The sequence below is a fragment of the Clarias gariepinus genome, chromosome 4, assembly GCF_024256425.1.
Source record: "Clarias gariepinus isolate MV-2021 ecotype Netherlands chromosome 4, CGAR_prim_01v2, whole genome shotgun sequence".
Classification (NCBI taxonomy): domain Eukaryota; kingdom Metazoa; phylum Chordata; class Actinopteri; order Siluriformes; family Clariidae; genus Clarias; species Clarias gariepinus.
In genome coordinates, this window is record NC_071103.1 from 21,500,888 (window position 1) to 21,524,989 (window position 24,102).

The window sequence follows — 24,102 nt, forward strand, 5'->3', positions numbered from 1 at the left end:
CCTTAAGCTCGATCTTAGGCTGAAACAGGTCCAGGCATAAAGTCAGACTCTAGGCCATTTCAATAATTATGAATTTAAAAATTAGATTAAGACAAAAACATTATTAACACTATGATTATGTGTCACATGAACCTTACGAGAGTTTTTTTTTTTTTTTTTTTTGCATATTTCAATTAGGAAGATGGCGTCTGATCATAGGGTCAGCCAAGATACAGCACCCTTGGAGCAGATAGTGTTAAAGGTCTTGTTCGAGGGCTTAACAGTGGCAGCTTGGTGGTGCTGGGGCTTGATAGCCGACCTTCTGATCAATAACACAGCGCCTTAACAGTTTGTGCCAACACTGCCCACACAAGTCACTTCTTTGCATGGCCTGTCTATCTGATTTACACCAAGCAAAAATATAATGAGTGGACAGAAACGAAAGCATTCCTGTCCAAGTTCTTAAGCATTGATGATACTTATGAAATATAAGTAACAGACCATTTTTTTCAAAGCTAAAATGCCTCTTTTTAATGCCTTTTTTTTTCATTACAATTTAACTCGTCTAAATTGATGCATAGATGCAACTTCTGAATTGAGAAGTAGATTGGGCTCAACAACAATGAAACAAAATAAAACCGCTATCTGTGTGAGGACTAGCCAAAGTCACAATTGCTACATTTCTATTAGAGTGTGAACATTTGGGCACAATATATAATGACATGCCACACACACACAAAGTTTTTGATAATGCAGATTACAATTACAGTGCTCAGCCACTCGGGATTTGGTGACAAAGGACCGCAAAAGAAAGTGGGAGAAGAAACACAGGATAAAAGCATTGGGTCAAGTAAGAAAAAATATTTTGTTAGCACAGAGTCACTCATTATATTTTACTTTGCTGCCTTGTATTCAGCACAGGTGATCTCTAACAGTTTTGCCGCACATACCTCCTGTGTAAGAATGTATATAATGTTTGTTAGTCATGGGTGTGTATGTGTGTGTGAATGACAACAACAGCAAGAGTGAGATGAGGTAGGGCCTAGACACTGGAGAAGTAGTCCACTGGCAGAAGTCCATGTAGCTCAGCAGGAGAAAGAGGAGGGGAGGAAAGCTGTAATCCCATACACACAGCAAAACACACTCACAGTGAGTTGGCACCTCCCTAGCAACAGGCCAACCAGAGATTTGATTTGACAATGTGTGAGACAATGTTTGTGTACGTGTCTGTAAAAGAAGTACACAGAGCGAGGAAGGTGAGAGAGGGAGAGAGACGGAGTGAACAGGAAAGAGTGAAATGGAGACAGAGAAAGTAACAGTGCTGGCTCCCAGACCAAGACAGAGTGTGAGGAATAGGTGGCTCGAAGAGAAAATATGGAACAGCAGAACGGAGTGATGAACTCAAAGATATTTAGAGAGCAGGAGAGATGGATGAAAAGTATGAAAAATGACCAGAAGAGGTGAAAAATGGCGAGTTTAAATAGAGATGGGAGGTAAAAATAGAGCTATAACTTGTCAGATCTTTTTGAAATTTCTAGCTTGCATCAATGTCACTGGTAATTGCTGCTGAGCAAAAAAAAAAATAAAAATTTAAACTGCAATGTGCAGTTTTACACTCAAATCAAATATTTAATTTTAGTTCTGATGTTATTTCAGGAAACGAGATATCGGTGCACTGGCCATGTTCCCTCTGATCCTCCAGCACTGCTCGCCTGGTCCCACCATCTCTCAGGGATCGAGGAACACTCGTCACTGGCAATCTTTAAGCAACAACTGTTCCAAGATCCATGTGTTCCTTAGGTATTTTTTGGTTAACTACTCCTAGATAGTCACTTAGTGATCCAGTGTGAGGATATAATAAATAGAAACTCATGTAATGGTGCTTATGGAAGCACTTATGTAAGTCACTCTGGATAACACCGTCTGGCAAATGCCTAATATTATTTTCTAATATTTAATTTGATTTGATCACAGTCTTCCTGTCTCTCTATTAGTGCTCTCACAGAAAGCCTTGTGACCCACCCCAATGTGACTGGTGAAGGAGTACTTACTGCTGTTTTAGTTAAACAAAGTGCCAGTCTGGAAACAAAGAAAGATAATAAACTTGATTGTAAACAACATAATTATTTATCAATTATTGAGAAGACGTTTGGCTTACAAATAAAGAGCCTTCATGACAGTTGCCAATCTTTCCAGGATTTAGTATCCAAGCAAATTCAGTCCATGGTTTGACTAATTTTAATGATTTAAATTGTAACAATTTTACAACTTAATTTGTAAAAAAAATTTAAAAGAACATTTAAGAAAAGCAACAACAACAACAAAAAAAGACATCACTAATGTATTTGCCGAATTGTTTACAGGGTTTACAAAATTGCATATGAATAAACTCCAAAAGTTCTAGATCTTATGCAGTGATGAGATCAAGGTGGAAAAGTTTGGTCACCAAGCAAAGCACTATACTTAGTAAAAACCAAACACGGTGCATAATCACAGACATCGTATTCCATGTGTCTAGGTGATGGAGGGGTAATAATTTGGGCTTGTTTTCTGAGCTGCAGAGCCTGGAAAAACTGGCAGTTATTGAGGCAACAATCAGACAGAAAACCATTGAGATAATTATGAGGTCATCTGCCCAACAGCATAAGTTTGACATTGGGTCATCTAACACAACAGTGACAAGAAATAAAAAAAAAAAAAAACTGAAATATTGAAATGCATGACTAAAGAGGACAAAAATCAAGGTGTCGGAATGTCCAAGTCAAAGTCCAGCGCCCGTATTTACTAAGCATCTCAGAATCACTTGTAGGAATCACGGTCAAATTTACTTTAGGACTGAACATATTCCTACCATAGTCTAGAACATAAAAGTTATTTATAAAGCTTCCTGTTTTTACTTTCGGTGAGGAATAGGACTGCGCAGAGGAAAGCATGTGACGTCACTTTTTTTACAACACCGAGAGCCGTAAAGTAGGCTGCACGTTATAGTGGGTGTTGTAGTCAGAGCTCTCCTATATCTTGGTAGAGATAGAAGCGGTTTTCTATTCTAAGAATTTTAATAGCTCTTATTCCTACTCCTTAAAATAGGAATAAAATGGTGTCATTCTGAGAAGTTTTGGCCACTTAGGAGTGATTTCCTACTCTGAGACGTTTAGTAAATACAGGCCCAGAACTACACCCCAGTAAGATGCTGTGGCAGGATCTTAAGAAAGCTATGGAAAAATAATGCTCTTAAACATCAATGCACTGGTATAGTAATGTTGTAAAGAGTGACTATCTGACAGAACGATAAACTCCTACAGAAAACAGTGTTCTACATTTTACTGAATTATATAGTGTGTATATATTTTTCATATTGGTTCACTTTTTGGAATAAAGATGATGCCAGGAATCCCGATGATGTCACAACCATGCACATTTAAAAGCAAAACTCGTTCTTAGAAGGGGAGGAGTGTCCTATTTGCACTCCCACATCATTTATAGCAACTTGGATAGTGATGTTGGATAGTGCTGCTTTCCTCTCCAGTGTATGAGCAGCCGTTCACAAAGTTGATGTGTTAGACAAGATCTGAAAGACTCTGACAAGTTCTAAATTGTAAGGTGTTGTGGAGTGTTTTCATTAAGTACCTACCAAAAGCGTTCAAAGAAGGATCACCAGTAAACCAGTGAGAAGGTCAAGAGTGTCCAAAGCCTACTGATGCACAAAGATTGTTGCTGACCAAGTACACCTCTTCATGGAAACAGTATTCCCCAACAGCAGTGACCTCTTTCAGCAGGATAATGCACCCGCCACTTTGTAAAAAAATGTTCAAGAATGGTCTGAGTAAGATAAAGGGTGTAAAGTGTTAACTAAATTCCTTGATCTAAATACAATCTACAGGATGGGATCAGATCTATTGAGACTTTAGGGATCCGATGCTAAAGTCTTGGTGCCTGATATCACAGCACACCATCAGACTGGTTTGGTTCCAAACTGCGGACCCACACAATTCTAGGTGGGTAGTTTTACTGTTATGGATGTGTGTGTGTATACTGGTGAATGCAGTAACGTAACTATTCCATAATTAGTCACCGGTTTGGGAAGAAACAATTAATGATCAATTTAAACACAGAGTGCTTCTGGCACTTGTTATAGTTTCTCAAAATCAATCCACCAGCATTCACTATTACTCACATACTCCTTGTGACAGGTTATGCACATCAAGCTCTTCACAGTAAGATTTTCCTTCCTTTGTTGTTTACGTTTTTCATAAAACCAATGTACCCCCACATACTGTACATGAGTTGCCACTTTTCTAGACAAATTGTATCAGGTCACCAAAAGATTGTAAGCATGCATAGCCATTATTTACATTGGTGTTCTTTTGACTTCATGTGTGTCTCTGCTATACAGCAACTGCCTGAAGGAGCAGAAAGAAAACACGGTGTGTTTTAGGAACCTTATATTTATCGTTTGAAATGCAAGGTAATCAACTTATAGCCCATATCTGATGATTATCCCTATCAGTAACATATGCATGAAAACATAATCATGTTAATAATTAAAGAGTGAATGCATCCAATAAATAAAGATCTGAATACATCCAATGCCACTGAGATTGGTTACTTCTGAGAGTTCAAACTGGAAACTTGATAACACACAGTATTGCACATATATACATATACACCCTGCTCTCTATTTTTGTTTCTTTTGTACACTAATTTGGTGTGTATTTCTCTTGTTAGTTGAACAAGGCCACGAAGCCTTGATGAGTCAGAACTGCAAGCCTTCCAGATTCTGTTCTTCTCCCTCACTTGTCCTCCAGACATCTCCAGATGCCACACAGAGAAAAACACCTCAGCACGGAGACACTACACATTCAGCGTGACACACACACACACACACACACACACACACACACACACACACACACACACACACACACAAAGACACTAACATTCCGTCACAGTCTTAGATAAAATATGTATGCATGTGCTCTTATTTGGCATCAGGTTTTTTTTTCTCCCTTCCACTGGATGTATAATTCAAGCAACTGCATAAATCCATGTCTTCACTATGCAGTAAGCTGGTTCTCAAAAATTCGTCACATCAACCCATGATGTAGAGAGAGTGAGAGAAGGCGAGAGAGGATGAGGATGAATCACCAGCATCCTGACAATACCTCTCCAGCTCATCATCACTGATTGGTCATAATAGACCTCTCCCACAAGTCACAGGTTTAATCTTCACTACTATATCAGAACCTACAGGAGGACGCACTCTTCTCCCGGCAGTAATAAGAAGATGAATTTGCTTTCAACACAGTCTTAAATAGCTTGTCTTACACATAAGCAATTTATATGCGCATCATGAGCTTAAGCATGTAAAACTCTTAAAAAGCTATTTATAATGGCCATATATTTATCTTAAACTAGAGACGACTTAATGGCCCTTTTTTTCTTTTCCCACGCCGACACTAAAACATCGAAAAGTGTAATTTATAGAAATGACCATACTCTAACTGTACAAAAAAACACACCCGCTAGTACAACATGCACAAAAAATAGCAATAAAACCATTCTGTAGCCAAAAGTTTATTGACGTCTGGCCATCACAATCAAATTTGAGCCTTTCCTGAACTGTTGCCAGAAAGTTAGAAGAACAAAATTGTCCATAATGCCTCTAGTTACTATGCAGAAATATCATGGTTTGTCGAAGTTTTCGGAGATCTAAAATGTCCTGCACAGACCTCAAACCAAGTGCACACCAAAAATCAAACAGAAACCAAAAACTAACTTTGTCCTGGGCCTCCTTACCTGACATCAGGGCCTGAACTCGCTAATGGGCAAAAATACTCAAAATCTAATTTAAAGCCTTCCCAGAAGTGTACAGAAAAGAACATCCTAGTGTGATTGCTGGGTGTCCATATATTTTTGGCCATCAATATGACATACAACCATCTATTTATTGTAATCAGCTCCTTCAAACGCAAAAAACAGCGAATTTAACATTCAGATGCGGGGGTAGACTAATTATTAATTCATTTTTGCTCACCCATCAGGCAGACTTGGATTTAGTGTCCAGTCCCATTCCCCAAATTTTACAGGCAGACTATCAAGCCATGTTTAGTCACATGAGCTAAATAGTTTCAGCACATCCACAGCCTCAGGATAAAAGTCTTTAATTCTCTATAGAAAATAAATGACTTCGGGTCTCTTGTCTGTTATTCGTGAGACGCAGTGATAAAGAGGCATAAGAGGTTAATAATCACAGCAGTCTTTCTGTATCTCAAGAACTTGTGCACATGTAACAGTGCATACTTGAACAATCCCAGCTGTCCTACATTTATAAACAGTTTCTATTATATCTGGAAGGAGCTGCAAAAGCAACTAGCTCTATTAGAGTTTAGTATGTCTGTGTGAAATGGGTCAGTCTTAAACACCGTCTGACAAAATATAATATATCTAGACCTAATGGGTAAAACTGACGATGGATATATAGCTTCGCTGTGCCATAATGCTTTTATAGCTTAGATGCAAATAGTGTAATACTTGCCATCATGGTTAGGGTTCCCAAGGGTCCAGGGCTCGTCCGAGTCGAAATGCGTGTCTCCTCCAATGCCTGGCCCCGGGAAGTAAGCATGTGCCAGAAAGCCCCCTTCCCCATCGAAGGGAGAGCTGTCTCCATGGAATCCAGACGCAAATATGATTGTAATATCCACATCTTTCTTATTTCGCTCCAGTTCACTGTAGGGAACGGCCTCAAAACGCAGCGGCGTCACGTTCTGCCAGACGTCAAATGCTCGTCTGATGGCATCGTGGGTCTCTTCTGCGCCCACCTTGGGCGTCACGTTCTTTATACTGGATGAAGGAGAAAAAGGGGGAGGAATCAGAAATAACAGATACATACATCAGGGACATGACAAACTTTCACTTACTAGCAAAATTAAGTCATCAACATAAAGCAAATAAACTTTACAGCTCCCCTTTAATAAAACATGAACCTCTCAATATCACTAAAAAAACAACACCAACAACAAAACAAATTTACATTAATAAAACTATGCACTACACGTTTATACTTTGGACGATGTGAAAGAATGTGGGTAGAAAAGTAGAAAACTTGCTTCTATTTCTTTCCTTATTCAGAATTATCAACTGCCTGCTGCCGTAAATAAAATAAAAGGCACAAATGATTAATTTATCCATTTGTACATTTGTTATTTAAGTCTGGAGGAAAAGCAAGAAAGGTTGTATATGTTAAGAAACCGGAGCCTGGTGCATGTCCGTCTGGGACAGTCATCATTATCTCCAGCTCACAGTGCTCTTTCACTTACGAACTGATGTGACTATTTCAACCACCTACAGGCAATGTGCACTCTGTGATAGTGACTTGAATCAGTATTTAATATCACCACATCATTCTCTCCCTGTGTCCCTGTATCTCTCAGTTTCTCCCTTCCCATTCACGACAAGCATGTTATTCAAATGTTGCCTGTTTTTGAAAAAAATGTGCACTAAGCTGTGTACAGGGGATTCGCTTTCCAGTTAAATATTTACACTGTAGTACACCTTGCGTTTCTTCAACGTAAATAAATTTGCTTATTATTGCAAATTCTGAAGCAAATCCTAGCACTTTGTCTACTGCCTTATAATATTCCGTCCCACTCTGCCATTTGGCTTTGTTTACACTTTCATACTCTCACTTCTGATTAGCTGTAGGTCCCGCCTGTCTGCTTTTGTCTCTAAAGCTTGAACCTGCTGACATTTAACACGTCAGAGCCAGAGGATGACATACACAGAGGTTTTAAACAATTCTGAATACATCCAGACATATTCTACATCCTACAGTCTGCGGGCTGACTATGATTGCTATTACATAGCATACATAGCATATTCATAGCAACTCAGGAACATCATTTTTTTAATTATTTTTATTTATTTATTTTCTTTTTCAAGCACTTGCAAACCCATAATGTTGCTTTAAAGTTTTAAGAAACAAACTGGGTTTAATTTAACTTAAAATAGTATGGCGCTTGATCCCAGACTAGCTGTCAATTAAAAGCATAACACCCTTGCCAAATATTTCTCTAACCCCAAACATTCTTTCATGCCACATCAACAGCACAAAAAGTGTGTCATAAGTAATAAAAACGGTCTTCCCAGTACTTCCCGAGCCATTTAAACTTTTCTTTTAAGCTGTTGTAGGTCTGTTACAATGAAAGGCCTGAAAGCTGTGTTGCGTATTCCATGGGCGTGTGCTAGAGCTTAAAAAAAATAATAATAAGATGAACCTCCAGTGGTGCAGAGACTACACACCATGAGAAGAGTAAATTAATTAGTAGCACCCCGGAGCTGAGCTCTGACATGTTCAAAACGCACACACATAACGAGTATTGCATAACATCTGACATGCATAGAACAAATTTTAATAGTAACACATGCTCATGATCAAATCTCAAATAACCGTATTTTTTACACGTCTGAAGAAAAACGGTTGGTATGTGTGTTAGATGTGTGTTCTCAAAAGAAAACATGATATTCATGCAAACCTACACATATAAACTTAACACACACTGTGTAGTCCACTGTGTGGCTGATCCATAGGGAATGCCTCTGCTCTTTCTCCTCCTCTTCCATACTTTCCCCTACTGATTTCTAGTGAACCAGCTTGTTTCTTAATAACGCAGGTTTGGTTCGTTCTCTACTGATATGAGTAGACACGTTCAGCTTTAGGTAAATCTGATCAAATCAGGACAGAAATCAGATTTACATATGGGATTGGAATTGGGACTTAAATGTATTAATTCAACTTTATGCAATTTACAGAAGATGGCATGTGGGCCGGGAATATTACAAAACAGACGTATTCTGACTGGAATGAAAAGGGCTGACTTAAAATAAGATAAAATAAAATAAGATTGAGAGACGGGCTGGCTGTCGTGTAGACAGGAGGGCCAAAAGCAATAAGATTGTTTGTTTAATTCAGTACATACTGTTGCTGGTTATTACAAAAAAAAAAAAAAAAAAAATCTGGTCCCGCATTCAAAGTGCCAACAGCATCAGTGTAAAAACCAGGAGGTCTTTGGAGCTACACATGCTTACACCAGTACATCACAGGTGTGCATTAAGAGCAAAGATGTCGAAATACTACCTGTATGTGATGTGCTTGTGTTGCCACTTCTGTCCTGTGAGAGCGTAGCGTCGTTTTCGTACGCTGAACCTGGAGGCGCCGCCAAGCTGGTCTGGTACACCACAGCGAGGCTTTTTCATCCAGCTACAGCACAGACAGACAGCGAGATAAAGAGAGAAAGACCAGGATTACTCTCACACCATCACTGTTATGACATCATGCTGTCTGTACCCACGGCACCAACAGATAAATTTAATTAAATGAAGAGGGAAAAAAAAAGGAAAAGAAAAGAACACAACACCATGGAGAGTGTTTTTCATATTCCACACACAGTCTACAGGGTACAACATTCCCAGGTTTTTGAGGAATATAAAAGAATCGTTCATAACATATTTTTATTGCTTCAGCTGGTGCTAAAGCAAAATGAATACTACATGCTTAAGCCACTCTTCTGACAGAGAAAATGAAAGTGAGAAAGCTTTCTGACACATTATACTGTATGATACTGTATTGACTGGCAGGTCATTCAAAATGCACATATTGGTAGAGTAACTCTTCCTCTATAGAAAGGTACAACCCAATATAGTCTCCATCACAAGCCATGGATTTGCACCAACTCTCAAATCTTCTTTGAAAACCTTATTTGTCACAGTTAATGGTCTCCCGCTGCATGGTTCGTCTTCATTACTGGTTTCTTTAAACTTCATCCATCTGTGCACATTGCTCTTGTCAATAGTGTTAATCTGCGTTAGTATTCTGTGGTGTAATGGAAGAACACAGACTGTGATAAGGGTTTCGAGAGGGTTTCAACGATGGCGCAAATGTATCGCTTGTGACGGAGGTGATGTTGAGTACTACCTTTGTACAAAGGAAGTTTAAGTTTTTTTTTTTACTTCCTAATGTCTGCTATTTTAAAAAGGTATGCCTACTCTAGCATTACTTTCAGTACAGCATTCATATTTTTCTCTCTTCCTACTCTCTCTTTCTCTTACCGTGAGTGTGTGCAGGTAAAGAAATAAACATGAAATTTGTAAAAAAAAATACTAATAACAACAGGCACACTGATGCGTACGGAAAAAAAGACTGACCTGTATTTCATCATCTGGCCAAAATAATACTTTCTTTATTTAGACCAAGGCCACAATTTATCAACTCCTCCACAAAGAACAAACCAACAACCCTATGAGGATTCTCAGTGGACAGTAAAATGACTGCTGCCAGTAATCATTCAGTATTCGGAAATATTATATTATATTGAATATATTTGTGTGTAGGTGTATATATTCAAATTTTGTCCTTGAGTGTTTACTCAGCTTAACAGCATGTACAGTAATATGTTAGAGACAGATGGAGAGGGGGAGAAAAAAAAATCTATTAGCAGGACTATTTGTTAAATGGTTGCACACCTGTCACTTTATATACAGATGTGGGGATTTACTAATTACTAACGAATGGTTTTAGGGTGTACACACACACACACACACACACACACACACACACACAACAAGCAATTATCACACAAGAGAAGAACTGGTGCCTCACCTTATTGTGTTAGCGCTACATCATTACATAGAAGCAAAAGGAAACAAAAGGACACAACAATTAAGATATTAGAGGCGCAAAAGGTGTTAGCTGATAAAACATCATATTGTGCAAATCGCTGATTAGATTCAGCTGCGGGAAAAATAAAAAATGTCAGTTGAACATTTTAGGCCTCGTGGCATCAAACCCACAGGAGGCACAGAAAAGAAAGGAAGAGATTGGACTGGTCCAGGTTTGCAGTAATAACCAGCTAACAGCTTTAATAGACCATGAGAGCCATGCCAAATCTGAAGACATTTTATTCTAATGAAATCATGTGACATGCCCCTGGCATTAAAACTCTTCTGAATAAGCTCCCTGGGTGCAGAAAGGGGCAGTGGGTGAGAAGCTTGGGTGGAGACTGTGACTGAGCTGGGTGACATTGGTTCTGACGTAGACTCGGTTACTCACTCTATGGTGTTCTTGTCGAGTGCACCGGTGACGTTGAGGCCGTAGAGCCGCTGCATGGCAGCGATAGCAGACTGCATGCTCTGAGCTGAGCGCAGGACTGACATTCTAGGGTCTGTGGGGGGGAGGTAGCCATACCGCTGCAGCCATGCCTGGAGGACACAAGAGACACATGACAAAAAGGTCAACAGAGGGACAGCTAGAAGTCAGTGGCTGTTAGCTGTGAAAGCATGTACTACGTTATAGACTGTAAATATAATCATTAGAACAGACGATCAATGCTTGTTGCACAATGCTTCAGTGCTGCAATTGAATTTCTGTGATTTGTAGACCTAACACATGTACTGAATACTGAGCCCTTAGCTCCTCACAGCCTCCTTACTCAGTCATGAAGAGTTCTGAGAGCATTACATAAAAATCCACCCTGAACACTGAATATCCATATTCATTTTGTGGTGTCTAAGATTTATTTTGTTGAGAAAGTCTAAATGTTTGGTTTTCATTGGAAATTTGGGTCTAGTTTGCTTTTGGTTAAATATATTACATACAATGCTATTTGACTGTCCACAGAAAGTGGTAATAGGAGGAATCGGACAATAATTCACCTCTAAAGCAATGCTTCAGTCTGTCGACTTTAATATTTATTCTGCTCACTTCTACACTCAGATACAATCCTAAAGCTTCAACACCACTGTACTCCTCTGTGCTTCACATCCCACAGATCACTAACTGGCTGACCTCAGAAGGCAGAGGAGAAGGAAAAAGATGATGTGTTTACATAAAGTGTGTGAATAATAATCATCACAATAATCATCATGGTAAAAATGAAATAAATATATAGTGTTTCCCACAGGTCTGAAATGTACTTGCGGTGGTGGCCAGCAAAACGGGCCGGCGTTGCCTGCCAGCACAGAAGTGGTCGTCTACATACAACGAACAATACATGTATATGACCTTTAACACAATATTTTTATTAATTTGATATTTTTATTAATTTTACATTCCAGAGATCCAACCTACAATTGTACCGTAGCGTTGTCCAATACAGAGTTATACAGAGTACTTAAGACACTTTTTTTTTTTTCAGCACATCTTGGACAATCTGATCAACTGATTTTTATTTCATTTTAAACTGAAAAATAAAGAAATAGCACAGATTTTTTCTGGTTGTTTTAGGTTATTTCTGAGAGCAAAAAATAAAATAAAAATAATAATAATAAAAATGTATATAACATATATAAAATTTTTATTGGTCATTGACCCGTGCTGTGTTGCCACACGTATCCGAGCTGCTTGCGCTTTATGAATCTTCCCGGGATTTTTAAAGAAGAGCTGTTCATCATGCAAAACTGTGTGCCTCCGCAGAGCATGCACAACTGTCAGTATGCACTTCTTATTCTTTTTACCATTTGCAATCGATTTATTACTAGCGGGCATTACACTGGTCTCACACTACTAGTCTTGTACCTGTATACCATTTTGTAGATCTAAATAGAGAACTGTCTGGTGTAATGCCAGTAAAATATTGACCATTGACCATAGTATTCTTCTTCAAAGATATGTAGAAAATGTAGTAGGAATTAAGGGTACAGCCCTCTCCTGGCTCAGATCCTATTTGACTGATCGGTATCAGTATGTAGACTTGAATGGTGATTATTCTGAATGTTCTCTAGTGGAGTTTGGTGTTCCACAGGGTTCAGTTTTAGGCCCACTGCTTTTTTCCCTTTACATGCTGCCTCTGGGCAACATAATCCGTAAGCATGGTATTAGTTTTTACTGTTATGCTGACGACACACAGTTATACATCTCAGCAAAACCTGATGAAATAAACCAGATTAATAAAGTTGAGCAATGTGTGCAGGACATAAGAAATTGGATGCTAATTAACTTCCTTTTGTAAGTAAGATTCTAGATCACTCTGTAACTTTAGATGGCCTTTCTGTTCCATCAAGTGCAACAGTAAAAGACCTCAGTGTGATTAAACAGTAGATTCCAGTCTTTCATTTGAAGCTCATGTAGATAATATTACCAGGATAGCATTCTTTCACCTTAGAAATATTGCTAAAATAAGAAATATATTGTTGAAAACGATGCAGAAAAACTAGTTCATGCTTTCATCACCTCTAGGTTGGACTACTGTAATGCCCTACTGTCTGGTTGTTCAAATAGGTGCATAAACAAGCTTTAGCTAGTTCAGAATTCAGCAGCGAGAGTCCTCACTAGAACTAGAAGATACGAGCACATCATGCCTATCTTATCTTCACTTCATTGGCTCCCTGTGAAATTTCGCATTCATTTTTAAAATACTACTTTTGACATATAAAGCATTAAATGGTCTCGCACCGCAGTATCCGAGTGAGCTGATAGTGTCTTATGATCCGCCACGCCTCCTTCGATCAAAGGATGCAGGCTGCTTATCTGTACCGCGTATTATGAAAACTACAGCTGGGGGCAGAGCTTTTTCTTACAAAGCCCCAAAGTTATGGAATAGTCTTCCAAATAATGTTCGGGACTAAAACACAGTCCCAGTGTTTAAGTCCAGGCTTAAAACCTATTTATTTAATCAAGCATTTTTATAAATAGATTTGCCTTAGGTAAAGAAGCAGATCTGGACGTAGCGTATTATGGTGAACTGGTATGTTTAGATGCTGTCTTCCCCACTCTCATTGATCACTCAGGTTTGTTTATGGTGAGGTGATTGGTTGCTTTCATCTCAGGGAGCCCTCATGTCTGTGTTTCCTTCTGGCTCTCCCTTTTAGTTATGCTGTTATAGTTAGTCCTGCCGGAGTCTCTGCTTGCACTCTACAGTAAATATACATTTACATTATGCATTATGTGACTGTGACCATACCTAACTATCTCTTCTCTTCTGCTCTCTTTCCCATTCCTTCTCTTCCCTCTCTGCCCCTCTCTCTCTTTCCGTCTCTCTGTCGAGCTACACATGTCGTTCCTGAGCTGCCAGTGATCCAGACTCCCTCTGCCCCCCGGACCTGTCTGACCCATCCTGGTGCCCCGCTGCTGGTTGAAGATCTCGTCACATGGATGCCCCGTGTGCTTCTTTGGGATGCGATTAGTGTCTGGGGATGGTTCTCGCTACCTAGAAGACGGTTCTGGCCTCGACTGGTGTTGGCAGCTGTTTCTCTGAGGACTTGACAGTTCGATAGTTCATACAAGTATACCTGAGTTTCCAATAACTAACTGGACTCCATATTAACATCAACTGTTATGCTGAACTGCCTGCCAACTAACACACAGTATGAATGCAGATCAATTCCTGCTCTCTATTTTACCCAGATGAGGATGGGTTCCCTGTTAAGTCTGGTTCCTCTCAAGGTTTCTTCCTACTACTATCCCAGGGAGTTTTTCCTTGCCACTGTCGCCCTCGGTTTGCTCATCAAGGACTATCTGACCATTTTATTCATACACATTCAAATTCCCTACAAACTTAAATAATTCTTTTAATTGTGTAAAGCTGCTTTGGGACAATGGCAATTGTTAAAAGCGTTATACAAATAAAATTGAATTGAATTAAAATATGGAGTCCCACAAGCGTCAGTTTTAGGAGCTCTGCTGTTCTTAATTTACATACTTCCCTTGCATTAGTTTCCATTGCTATGCTGATGATACCCAGTTATACATCTCAACAAAACCAGATGAAATACCCAAGTTGTCTAGACTGTGTGTGTCCAGGATATAAAAGATTGGATGACCAATAACTTTCTTTTACTAATTCAGATAAGACAGAGATATTACTTATTGGCCCAAAAACCAGTACACACCAGCTCTCACAATTCAGCTTGCGTTTAGCAGGATGTACCGTTACTACCAGCTCGTCAGTGAAAAACCTGGGTGTAATATTAGACAGTAACTTGTCCTTTGAAAATCATATTTCCAATTTCACAAAAACAGCCTTTTTCCTTAGGAATATTGCCAAGCTTAAGAACATCTTATTCGTATCTGATGCAGAAAAGCTAGTTCATGCATTCATGACCTCCAGACTGGACTATTGTAATGCATTACTGGGTGGTTGTCCTGCATCCTCAAAAAACAAGCTACAGTAAGTCCAAAATGCAGCCGCCAGGGTTCTCAATAAATCAAGAAAATATGATCATATAACCCCAATATTATCTCTGCACTGGCTACCTGTTCAGTTTAGAATTAATTACAAAATAGTATTACCTACATACAAGTCTTTAAATGGTTTAGCTCCCACATTTCTAGCCAGTCTTCTGATATACTACAATCCACCACGTCCCTTAAGATAACATAACTCAGAACTTCTGGTAGTTCCCAGAATATCACAACCTACAAAAGGTGGTAGGGCGTTTTCATATTTAGCTCCAAAGCTTTGGAATAGCCTTCCAGACAGTGTTCGGGGCTCAGACACAGTTTCCCAGTTTAAAAGTAGACTCAAGACTCTTTAATCTGGCACACACGTAATTCATCCCATAACCTCATACTCCAGTACATCTATCCTGAATGGCAACTAACCCTGCTAGGATCCTGAGGCATCCAGAGAAAGACCAGTCCAGCTGGATTCTGCTTCATGATGGAACTTTCAGCTGCATAACACACATGATGTCATAATTTTTATCCGTTATCAGCCAAATGAGAATGGGTTCCCTGTTAAGTCTGGTTCCTCTCAAGGTTTTCTATTGCCATCTCAGGGAGTTTTTCCTTGCCACTGTCGCCTTTACCCTTGGCTTGCTCATCAGGGACTCACACATAAACACTTCCATAAAGTTTATTTTAATTTTTGTGAAGCTGCTTTAAGACAATGACCATTGTTAAAAGCACTATATATATAAAAAAACTGAATTGAACTGAATTTATTCTGCTACAGGGAGAGTGGTGTTCTGTCCGATACTAGTTAATCTATCTTAGATGACATTCTTCCGGACAGAATTATTCCGGAAGAATATACCTGCGAGCCCGTCCCAGTATATTCTATGTGTGGGAAACACTGATATAATTGATGTAGATAAAGAAAACTGGTATAACGCAGCCGAAAGACCAACAACAACAATCATATTGACTTATTTAATGTACACCAATCAGTCATAACTTTAAAACCACCTGCCTAATTGTGTGAAGGTTCTCCTTGTACCACGAAAACTGACTCTGACCCATCGAGAGACTCCTCAAAATCCCAGAGAATGCTTTCCAGCGAATTAGCTTTGTTTGTTGGTTTTCTGTCTCACTATAGTTTTTATGGCCACACAGCTGTTTAATCCCAATCCTGAGAGTTCTCACTGTATTGTTCATGTAGAAATGCTCTGCCTTTTGCCATTAGGCATTGCCATTTCTTTGTGTACAATACATGATGGGTAATGTAACATACAAATAGATGTCTGCTAATGGACACAAATGCACTTTATTTGACATTCCAAGGATTCTTGTTAGTAAAGGAACCTCAGTGATAATAGTGGAAATTAGCAAGTCTAAAAGAATGCAGGAAGTCTGACACCACACACACTGTATCGCAACCCACACCCCTCCCAACCCCATCCCACCCAATGACTAGACTAATTTACTGCATCCTGGAAACTTTTTAAGCATTCTCTGATCATGATCATTCGGGCTTTCTTCACACCACATTTTTTTCATGGTTCACCATCATCCTTACAGGTTCTTAACCCAATTCCAGTCATTTCAATCATCCTTAGTTGTTTTGCTTGTACACATTCGCAGTTATCAACATTTTGTTACATATCTGATATTTTTTAGGATACAGTAGATTAGTAGTCTTTGGATGGGGGTGAGCCGGTGGTTGTGATACAGTGTGTGTCAGACTTCCTGTATTCTTTTCCCGCATCATCACTGAGAGTCCTCTACTAACTAGAATCTTTGGAATGTCGAAAAATGTGTATTTGTGTGCTTCTAACATATGTTTGTGTTACATTGCATAGTGTTTTCCACTACATATAAACGCTTATTCTCCATTTCTACTTGCCCTTGTAGTAGTCAGTATTTCACCTGAACCAGAAAACAAACCCCCCAAAAAATATTCAGGCTCTGTCCTGGATGTGAAAAACTCATTGTATGTTTTTACATGATGTGAAATACATGATGTGAAATAATCATTGTAATTTCTTTATCCTTTTGTCTCTCTTTCACTCAGAGTTCTTGTGTTTGAAGTTTGAGCTTTGCCTTTTCTTCACTGCTCAAACCTGATGGCAGATGCATTACAGCCAATAAAAGATAATGACCTGCAATCTTCTTCGTCTTCATTAAAACACCAGACATTATGAAGGAAAAAGCGCCGTTGTAGTCTGCCAACATGCCGCTGCGTGATCGTGCCTTTACACTATGGGTTCAGACATGAATCCTGGTACTTGACCCCAAAGTTCAGGACTTGCATGATATGGATCAGTGTATCAGGCTCAAGTCCACTTGAAAGGATTCCATTATAGCTGCGTTCATATTAAACACAATTGATTCATAAAATGGGCAGAAAAAATTGCTAACCCTCCCCGCTCCCCTGCTGGTCAGCGTTCACATTATTTTGAATCGCTGTACCAGAACTGTGTATTTACTGTACAGTGTGTGGCAGTTGTTGGGTAGCAACTACTTGAAACCAGTTGGTTTTCAAGCCGTCATTATATACATAGAGAAGACGAAAACAAGGGATTCAAACCTCATACTATGCCTTATACTTACATTTTGGAACAAATGTCCAGGGCAATGCTTCCGCATGCCTTCCAACTTCATTGCAACACGAGACAATCTCATTTTTGACCTTAACAGCAGGAGTTGATAAAGTAAGGGTCATGAGAGCATTGATATTACGCCTAGCGCAAAGGGTGAATTCCAGTTTTTCTTTTTCTCTTTGTGTTTAATGGCAGATTGCAAACCAAACAGGTCCATACTTCTGTATCGAAGAGTGTTAATACACAAGTGTACTCGTAGTAATAATAATGATTACCACTAAAGACTGTCTGGGTTCAGGATGAAGGCATATTTCTCTCCTTCAGTCTGTAGTCCTCTAGTTGCTCACACTGATGCAATCTGCCAGTGTCTAGACATTTGGTTGCTTAATTATTCTGTTGTAGATTTATTCTTGTTGACTTTTGAAACAATTTCTAAAATCAAATACAACTAAATTATAAAATACAATGAAATTTAAATGGAAGTTGAAATTAAAGCAGGTTTTTTTAAATGCTTTTTCATTTTGATTTATATTGCGAAATTCAATTTAAATTTTATGAATATCCCCATTACTTTAATTTTATTACAATTTTAAGACCTTGGCCCTTTAAAAAAAATTAAGTCATAACTCAAAAGTTTAATACCTTAGCTTTTTCCCCCTTATTTTAAAACCAAGAGCAGCATTTAAACAATGCAAACTTACTTTAAGTACAAGAGTTTAACATTTAACTCAAAATTAAAAAAGACCTACGTTTGGTAATGAGAATTACGTTATCCCCCCTAAATTTCCACTTATAAACAAACTTGGAAAAGTATTCACTTTTACCATACAGGATGGAAATATGTGAATTACCTAGTTTACCACCTGAAGAATTAAAAATATATAAATAAAAAAATAAGACAACTTTTACCACAAATGTCTCCCAAGTCTCAAAACACAATGGGACAATAAGCAGCTGTGAGCACTAACGCAATTTCAAGACCAATTTGTGATTGCGGTGTGTTTGGCACCTTTCTCCGAACTCCTGGACGTTAACCCTTGTCAGATGAGTTCCTTTGTAGAAAAACATTGTGTTCTTCATTTTGCTAGTAGACACTAGTCTCTAAAGAGTTGTTTATGTTTTCACAGCAGACAAAATGAACAGGTCTGTTAAACTAAAAAAAATAAAATAAAATAAAAATACATATAAAGCCTGTTGTGTTTGTCCCCTGGATAAAACAGTCTGAGTTGCTTCTTTCACATTTTTGTTTTCGTCTGCTAGTGTTTGAATGCAAAGTGATGGAGGACCACATAGTGAAAACTCAAAAGCTCACCGAAGCATTATAACTGGTACCACTTTAATAAATGTTGTTTTTAAACTTGTTGTGAAAACCTGATTTGTGTACAGGACATTTACTAAATGAGTTCCTCTGGTAAATCAGGAAACCAATGGACACTACTTGGTCTCTATTATCTAAAATTATCTATTAATTAGAGTACTTGAGTATTTGTGTCTCAAACCAGCACAAAAATGCATTTGACAGTGTGGGCATAAATAATCCAATGTTCCTTGGATAAGCTGATGTCACAAATTCCTTAGCTTACCATTAAAACCAGTCAACAACCCTAGCATTAAATACATTACTGTTATTTAGAGTTTTAAAATATCAAACTAAAACACAAAACAAATTAGTCTTGTTTTTACACGTTTGTTTTGCATAAAAGGAACGAAGGCAGAATCAGGGGCTGATGTTGGCTTGTCTTTAATCTGAGAGCTGAGGTAAGTGACAGGATGAGACGAGATCAGTATGAAAAGGAACAATCCTCCATTGCAGGAGGGGGAAGCTGAAATGTTAGGACATTTGATGTGTGCGACACACCAGGAAACACAGATATCTTATACAGAGTAGATCAGGCATAACCACAGCAATAAAGTTTAGCTAAAGGTGTAATGCATCAAGATTGCATCAAGAATGTGATTGCGTATTTTTAGACCACATTAAAAATATATATCTTTCAGAATACAATAGACAGCACTGGGCTGATTTTGATGCTATAAGATGTATAAAAATATATATAACTTGGTAACTGTTCAGGGAGAGATGGTTGTGAATTGAGGAGACAGTAAGATCTAAGCTTACCTTAGTGATTTGAATATACAGGGCTTGCACCTTAACAATGTTTTTACCCGCCTTTGTTTTTTTAAAAGCAATGGTATGCTTGATATTTCTGATGATCACTTGGGACGTCACCCTAAACACAGACACTTTTGTGGTAAATGCCACGCCCACTCCAACAGCGGAAAGCCGTGTGGTATTCGAATGGCAACAACGAGGTGACTTAGCAGCAAATTCATGGGTTGTGTGAATTACAAAATGTAAAGGAAAGTGCAATATTGAATGGTCTTACATGTGGACTGGTCTATATTTCTGCTACAGCAAGGCTAGGAGCATGACCAGGCCTAATGCATGGATTCTTGTACAGGTTTCTGCATTGATACTTGCATATAATGTCAGCATATCCACTATGGCATTAATGCTGCATGTGTACTAAAATTTGGAGAAAACAGAAAGTGAAAAAGAGCAGCGCTGGAGCCAAAACCAAGGATGTTTCACTGTTAAAAAAAAAAAAATAAAAAATACACTGACATCAGGCAGAGAGAAAAGTAGGCGGCAAATGTGACAAAAAAATTGAGTGACGTTTAACTGATTGAAAGTACAGTGATGCTGCAACATCAGTCAAACTAAAAAACCTTTTTTCCTCCTGAGTCGATCTGTGATGTATGCTAAGTGCTGGCTTCAACTTGGGTTTGTTTGTCCATAAAAAAGCAGGGCAGGTGTTTGCCTTTCATATGTTTTAACCCTATCACAAATTGTGAAACTCAAAATGCCCTTTAGCTTGTTCTGACACTCAGACACAGTCAATCATTGCATGGATGTATATTATACACAGACATTTGATTTGTGATTGAATACTTACATTTAGGCATGTGGCAGACACCCTTATCCAGAGCAACTTACATAAATGCTTTTAAATTTCCATTAATTACGGGTAAATATATCTTTACATTAGTTCAATAATAACTAGAATTACTATCAGTTAAACATTGTTGAGAAGGATTTTTCCATTCATTTATTTATTTATTTTTGGGTGGGAGAGTGGTAGCTAGGTTGTACAGACATTGGGTTTTCTTGAACCTACTGGTGACACATAGCAAATGGGAGGAACAGGAAGACCTGCCTGTGACCAGCATGGAAGATTTTTATTGATTTATGGTGGAGACTCAGTGCAGGATTTAAGGGATGGCAACTGTGACAGAGATATGGAGGGAGAGAGAGAGAGAGAGAAAGAGAGAGAGAGAGAGAGAGAGAGAGAGAGAGAGTATGAAAGAGAACTGACTTATGATTTGGCTCCAGGGTCACTCCAAGCTCTCTTGTACATGAATTCGGTGTGGCTTACATTGATCTGCCTGTGTAAGGATGTGTTAAGTTGCAGAGAACGGGTCAATGCTGTTTCATGCTCAGATGTCCATCACTCAGTGCTACAGTAATCCGATAGGATTCACGCTTTAGCTGCACACACTGTGTTTACCCAAACCTTTTTTTAAATACAGCTTTAACTGGCATGCACAGCACGTGAAAGTGCCTGTGTAAAATTCATCTGAAGTAAAAAAAAAAATCCTTTGTGAATGCTAACATGGCAGGTTGTTAAGATAAAATGACACAGTGTCTCTTAACATAAACACGGATGAATCTTGTAACTCGGACCAGCAATGAACTTCTTATTAAAATGGATTCGCGTGAACTTAAAGATACAATTCAACTCGCAGCTTGAATCAATTCACTAACGGGCCTAAAGAGACGTAATTAGTTCAGTGGAAACATCAAAGCAGAACCTTTAATGCTGCGAGTGCGGTTCATTAGCTACGAGACATCATCGGAGCACTGATGTGGCCTTGGAAACGCAAGACAACTGTTGTCAGAAGAAATAGGAAGCGCTTGACTGGTGGCGGTCACCTCACATGTTCCTTGAGATATCCAAAAAAGATTAACGGCTTTTACACAGAATGCTGTACAAGCCATCATTCTAACTGATGCAAGAAATTGAAACAGAAGGTTTGATGAGGAAAATTTTCAATTAAACACAACCATGAAATCTACGCATGAGCTCTGATCTCCAAGGCCAAATTTTCACCTTGTATTAATTTATACTCATCATCTGCATTCTGTATGTATTGTAGTTTGATACTATTTATCCCAAGCATTATCTCATACTTTTTGCTTCCGGTTAACCAGAATTTGTATTTTGTATTGATTCTACTTAAGGAGTAGTTCTCCAGGCTTCCTGGGGGACCTTATGGCTTTCATGTTTGGAAAGTTCTTGGCTCTCATTTTTCGTCCAGTCCCTGTACCTGACCAGTCTCAGAGGAATGTTAGCGTTTGTTAAGCCACACGGTGACCTACGGATCATTCAAGCATAAAATCCATCTAACTTAAGGCATAAATCAGTGAGAAACAGGGATAGATGATGACAGATGATCAGTCTGGTGATTAGTACTTGTATACTGGTGATGCTGAGTGATTCGCACAGACAGGCGAGGAAATGAGATTGCTGTGGAGGTTGTTAAAAAAAAAACATCTTTGTAGATTAAACACATTTGATCTAAACCATGTGATTTTATTACATATTACATGTTATATGTCATGTTAACAGAACAGTTGCATTGTGGCTGCTACTATATCTGTAACACTGATAAAGAAAAACATGCACATGTGTTTAGCAATCCCAATCATTAAACACAATCATGACTGCAGATTGAAACCCTTTTTTTTTTTTTTTTTTTTTTATTAGATTTGATGGTTTTTCAGGCTTCCTGACGTTACTTTACTTGGAATCTATGCCCTATTGTGCAGCGATCTCACATATCACATAATGTAAAAGTCACACATAAAAATTGTGTGCTCGTGTGTATTTCACAGGAGAAAGAAAACGCAAGCGCTAGTAACGCGCTCCAAATGTGTTAAGAAAGTTTTGTGGCGTGGCTTGTCTGTTGGCAAATGCAGATTTTGTTCTGGAAGAGTATTTGCTGTTTTATTTGCTGACACTTTTTTGCTAAATTTCCACTTCCTCACATCAACCTGTCTCTGAGTGTACAGTATGATCTGAACAGCAGGTTGATAACACTACCCTCAAGTTGCACACAACACAAAAGCCTCCCATAACTGACTGTATTATCTAGTGTGCTGAATGTTTTCAAAACTGGTTCGATTAAATGAAAACTAAAAGAAAATTAATAATAACAGCCTACATCAGCTAAATACTGTATATGACATTTTAATATTTATCGTGAATTTAATTGCGTAAAATGTCATTTTAAATATTAAAAAGACACATATATTTTTAAGTTACCAGAGGTCTCAGAGCTCCCCAAAGTGTGTTAATGCTCCAGCTGAAGTACTCCACAGATGAGGCATTCTTTCAGACATCAAACAAACAGTTTCACGCCTCCTCCAACCACACAGACAGTGTTTATGTAAATGAGCTACTGTTGAGCCACGCCCACCAGAGAACAGCACAACTAAGCAAAAAAATTGAGGAGGGGAATCTTAGGCTACGTGTACACTGTCAGTTAAATATGACCCAATTCCGATTTTTTTGCTAATTTGTGACACATATCGGATATGTTCTATGTCCGTGTAAACAGGAAAAAAAACGCATGCATTCTGATATATCGAGATCAGTTTTAGGCCTCCTTCATATGTGGAAATAAATCAGATATAAATCAGATATGTGCTAATGTGATTGTCGTGTAAACAGACAGATCGGATTTTCTGACTTGTTGTGTTCGGTACGTCATTAAGGCCTTGTTCACACGGGCGTTAAGTTTTTGGATAAACAAACTTGCTCTGAACGTCCTAGACGTTTATGTTGCGTTTTGTAATGGCGCTTGATTGACTTCTACACCGGCGTTTGTTTGTCTCTGTTTTACATCAGCCTGCAGCCCAAATTTTAGTTTGTGTGTTAACCTGTGGGGGCAGTGTCGGTAACTGGCTATGAAAGCCCGCCGGTACTGGGTTCACTCTCTGACTGCACAACGTCGGATTAAAGGAAGTTTTTTTTGTGGTTTATGAAGAAATGCGAAAATTACCGCGTATGTTTTTCAACAATTTATTTTATTTTATTTTGCCTTTTTCCGCATTTCCCCTATGTATAGCATGTAGGATCATAGGATATATCCGGTCCCCCGAAGCGTAAAATGAATGCGAAGAAAACTAGGGATGCACCGAAATGAAAATTCTGGGCCGAAAACGAAACCGAAATTTTTGGATGCACTTGGCCGAAAACCGATACCGAAACCGAAAATGGCAACCAACGTTGTTTGACGGTATTCCTC

General features: G+C 38.6%; 1 protein-coding gene across 2 annotated transcripts in view; it reads right to left on the reverse strand.

Annotated features, from left to right (window-relative positions):
• Positions 1-24,102, reverse strand: part of LOC128520336 (matrix metalloproteinase-16-like) — a 59,272-nt gene that overhangs the window by 21,605 nt on the left and 13,565 nt on the right. Inside the window, exons 2-5 of one of the 2 annotated variants that reach the window (XM_053494526.1) lie at positions 11,084-11,232; positions 10,634-10,648; positions 9,113-9,235; positions 6,515-6,819 (exon numbers count right to left, since the gene is read on the reverse strand). In XM_053494526.1, the coding sequence (XP_053350501.1) occupies positions 6,515-6,819; positions 9,113-9,235; positions 10,634-10,648; positions 11,084-11,232 (592 nt within the window). The remainder of the gene's footprint in view (positions 1-6,514; positions 6,820-9,112; positions 9,236-10,633; positions 10,649-11,083; positions 11,233-24,102) is intronic. The other variant, XM_053494527.1, reaches the window with a different exon arrangement.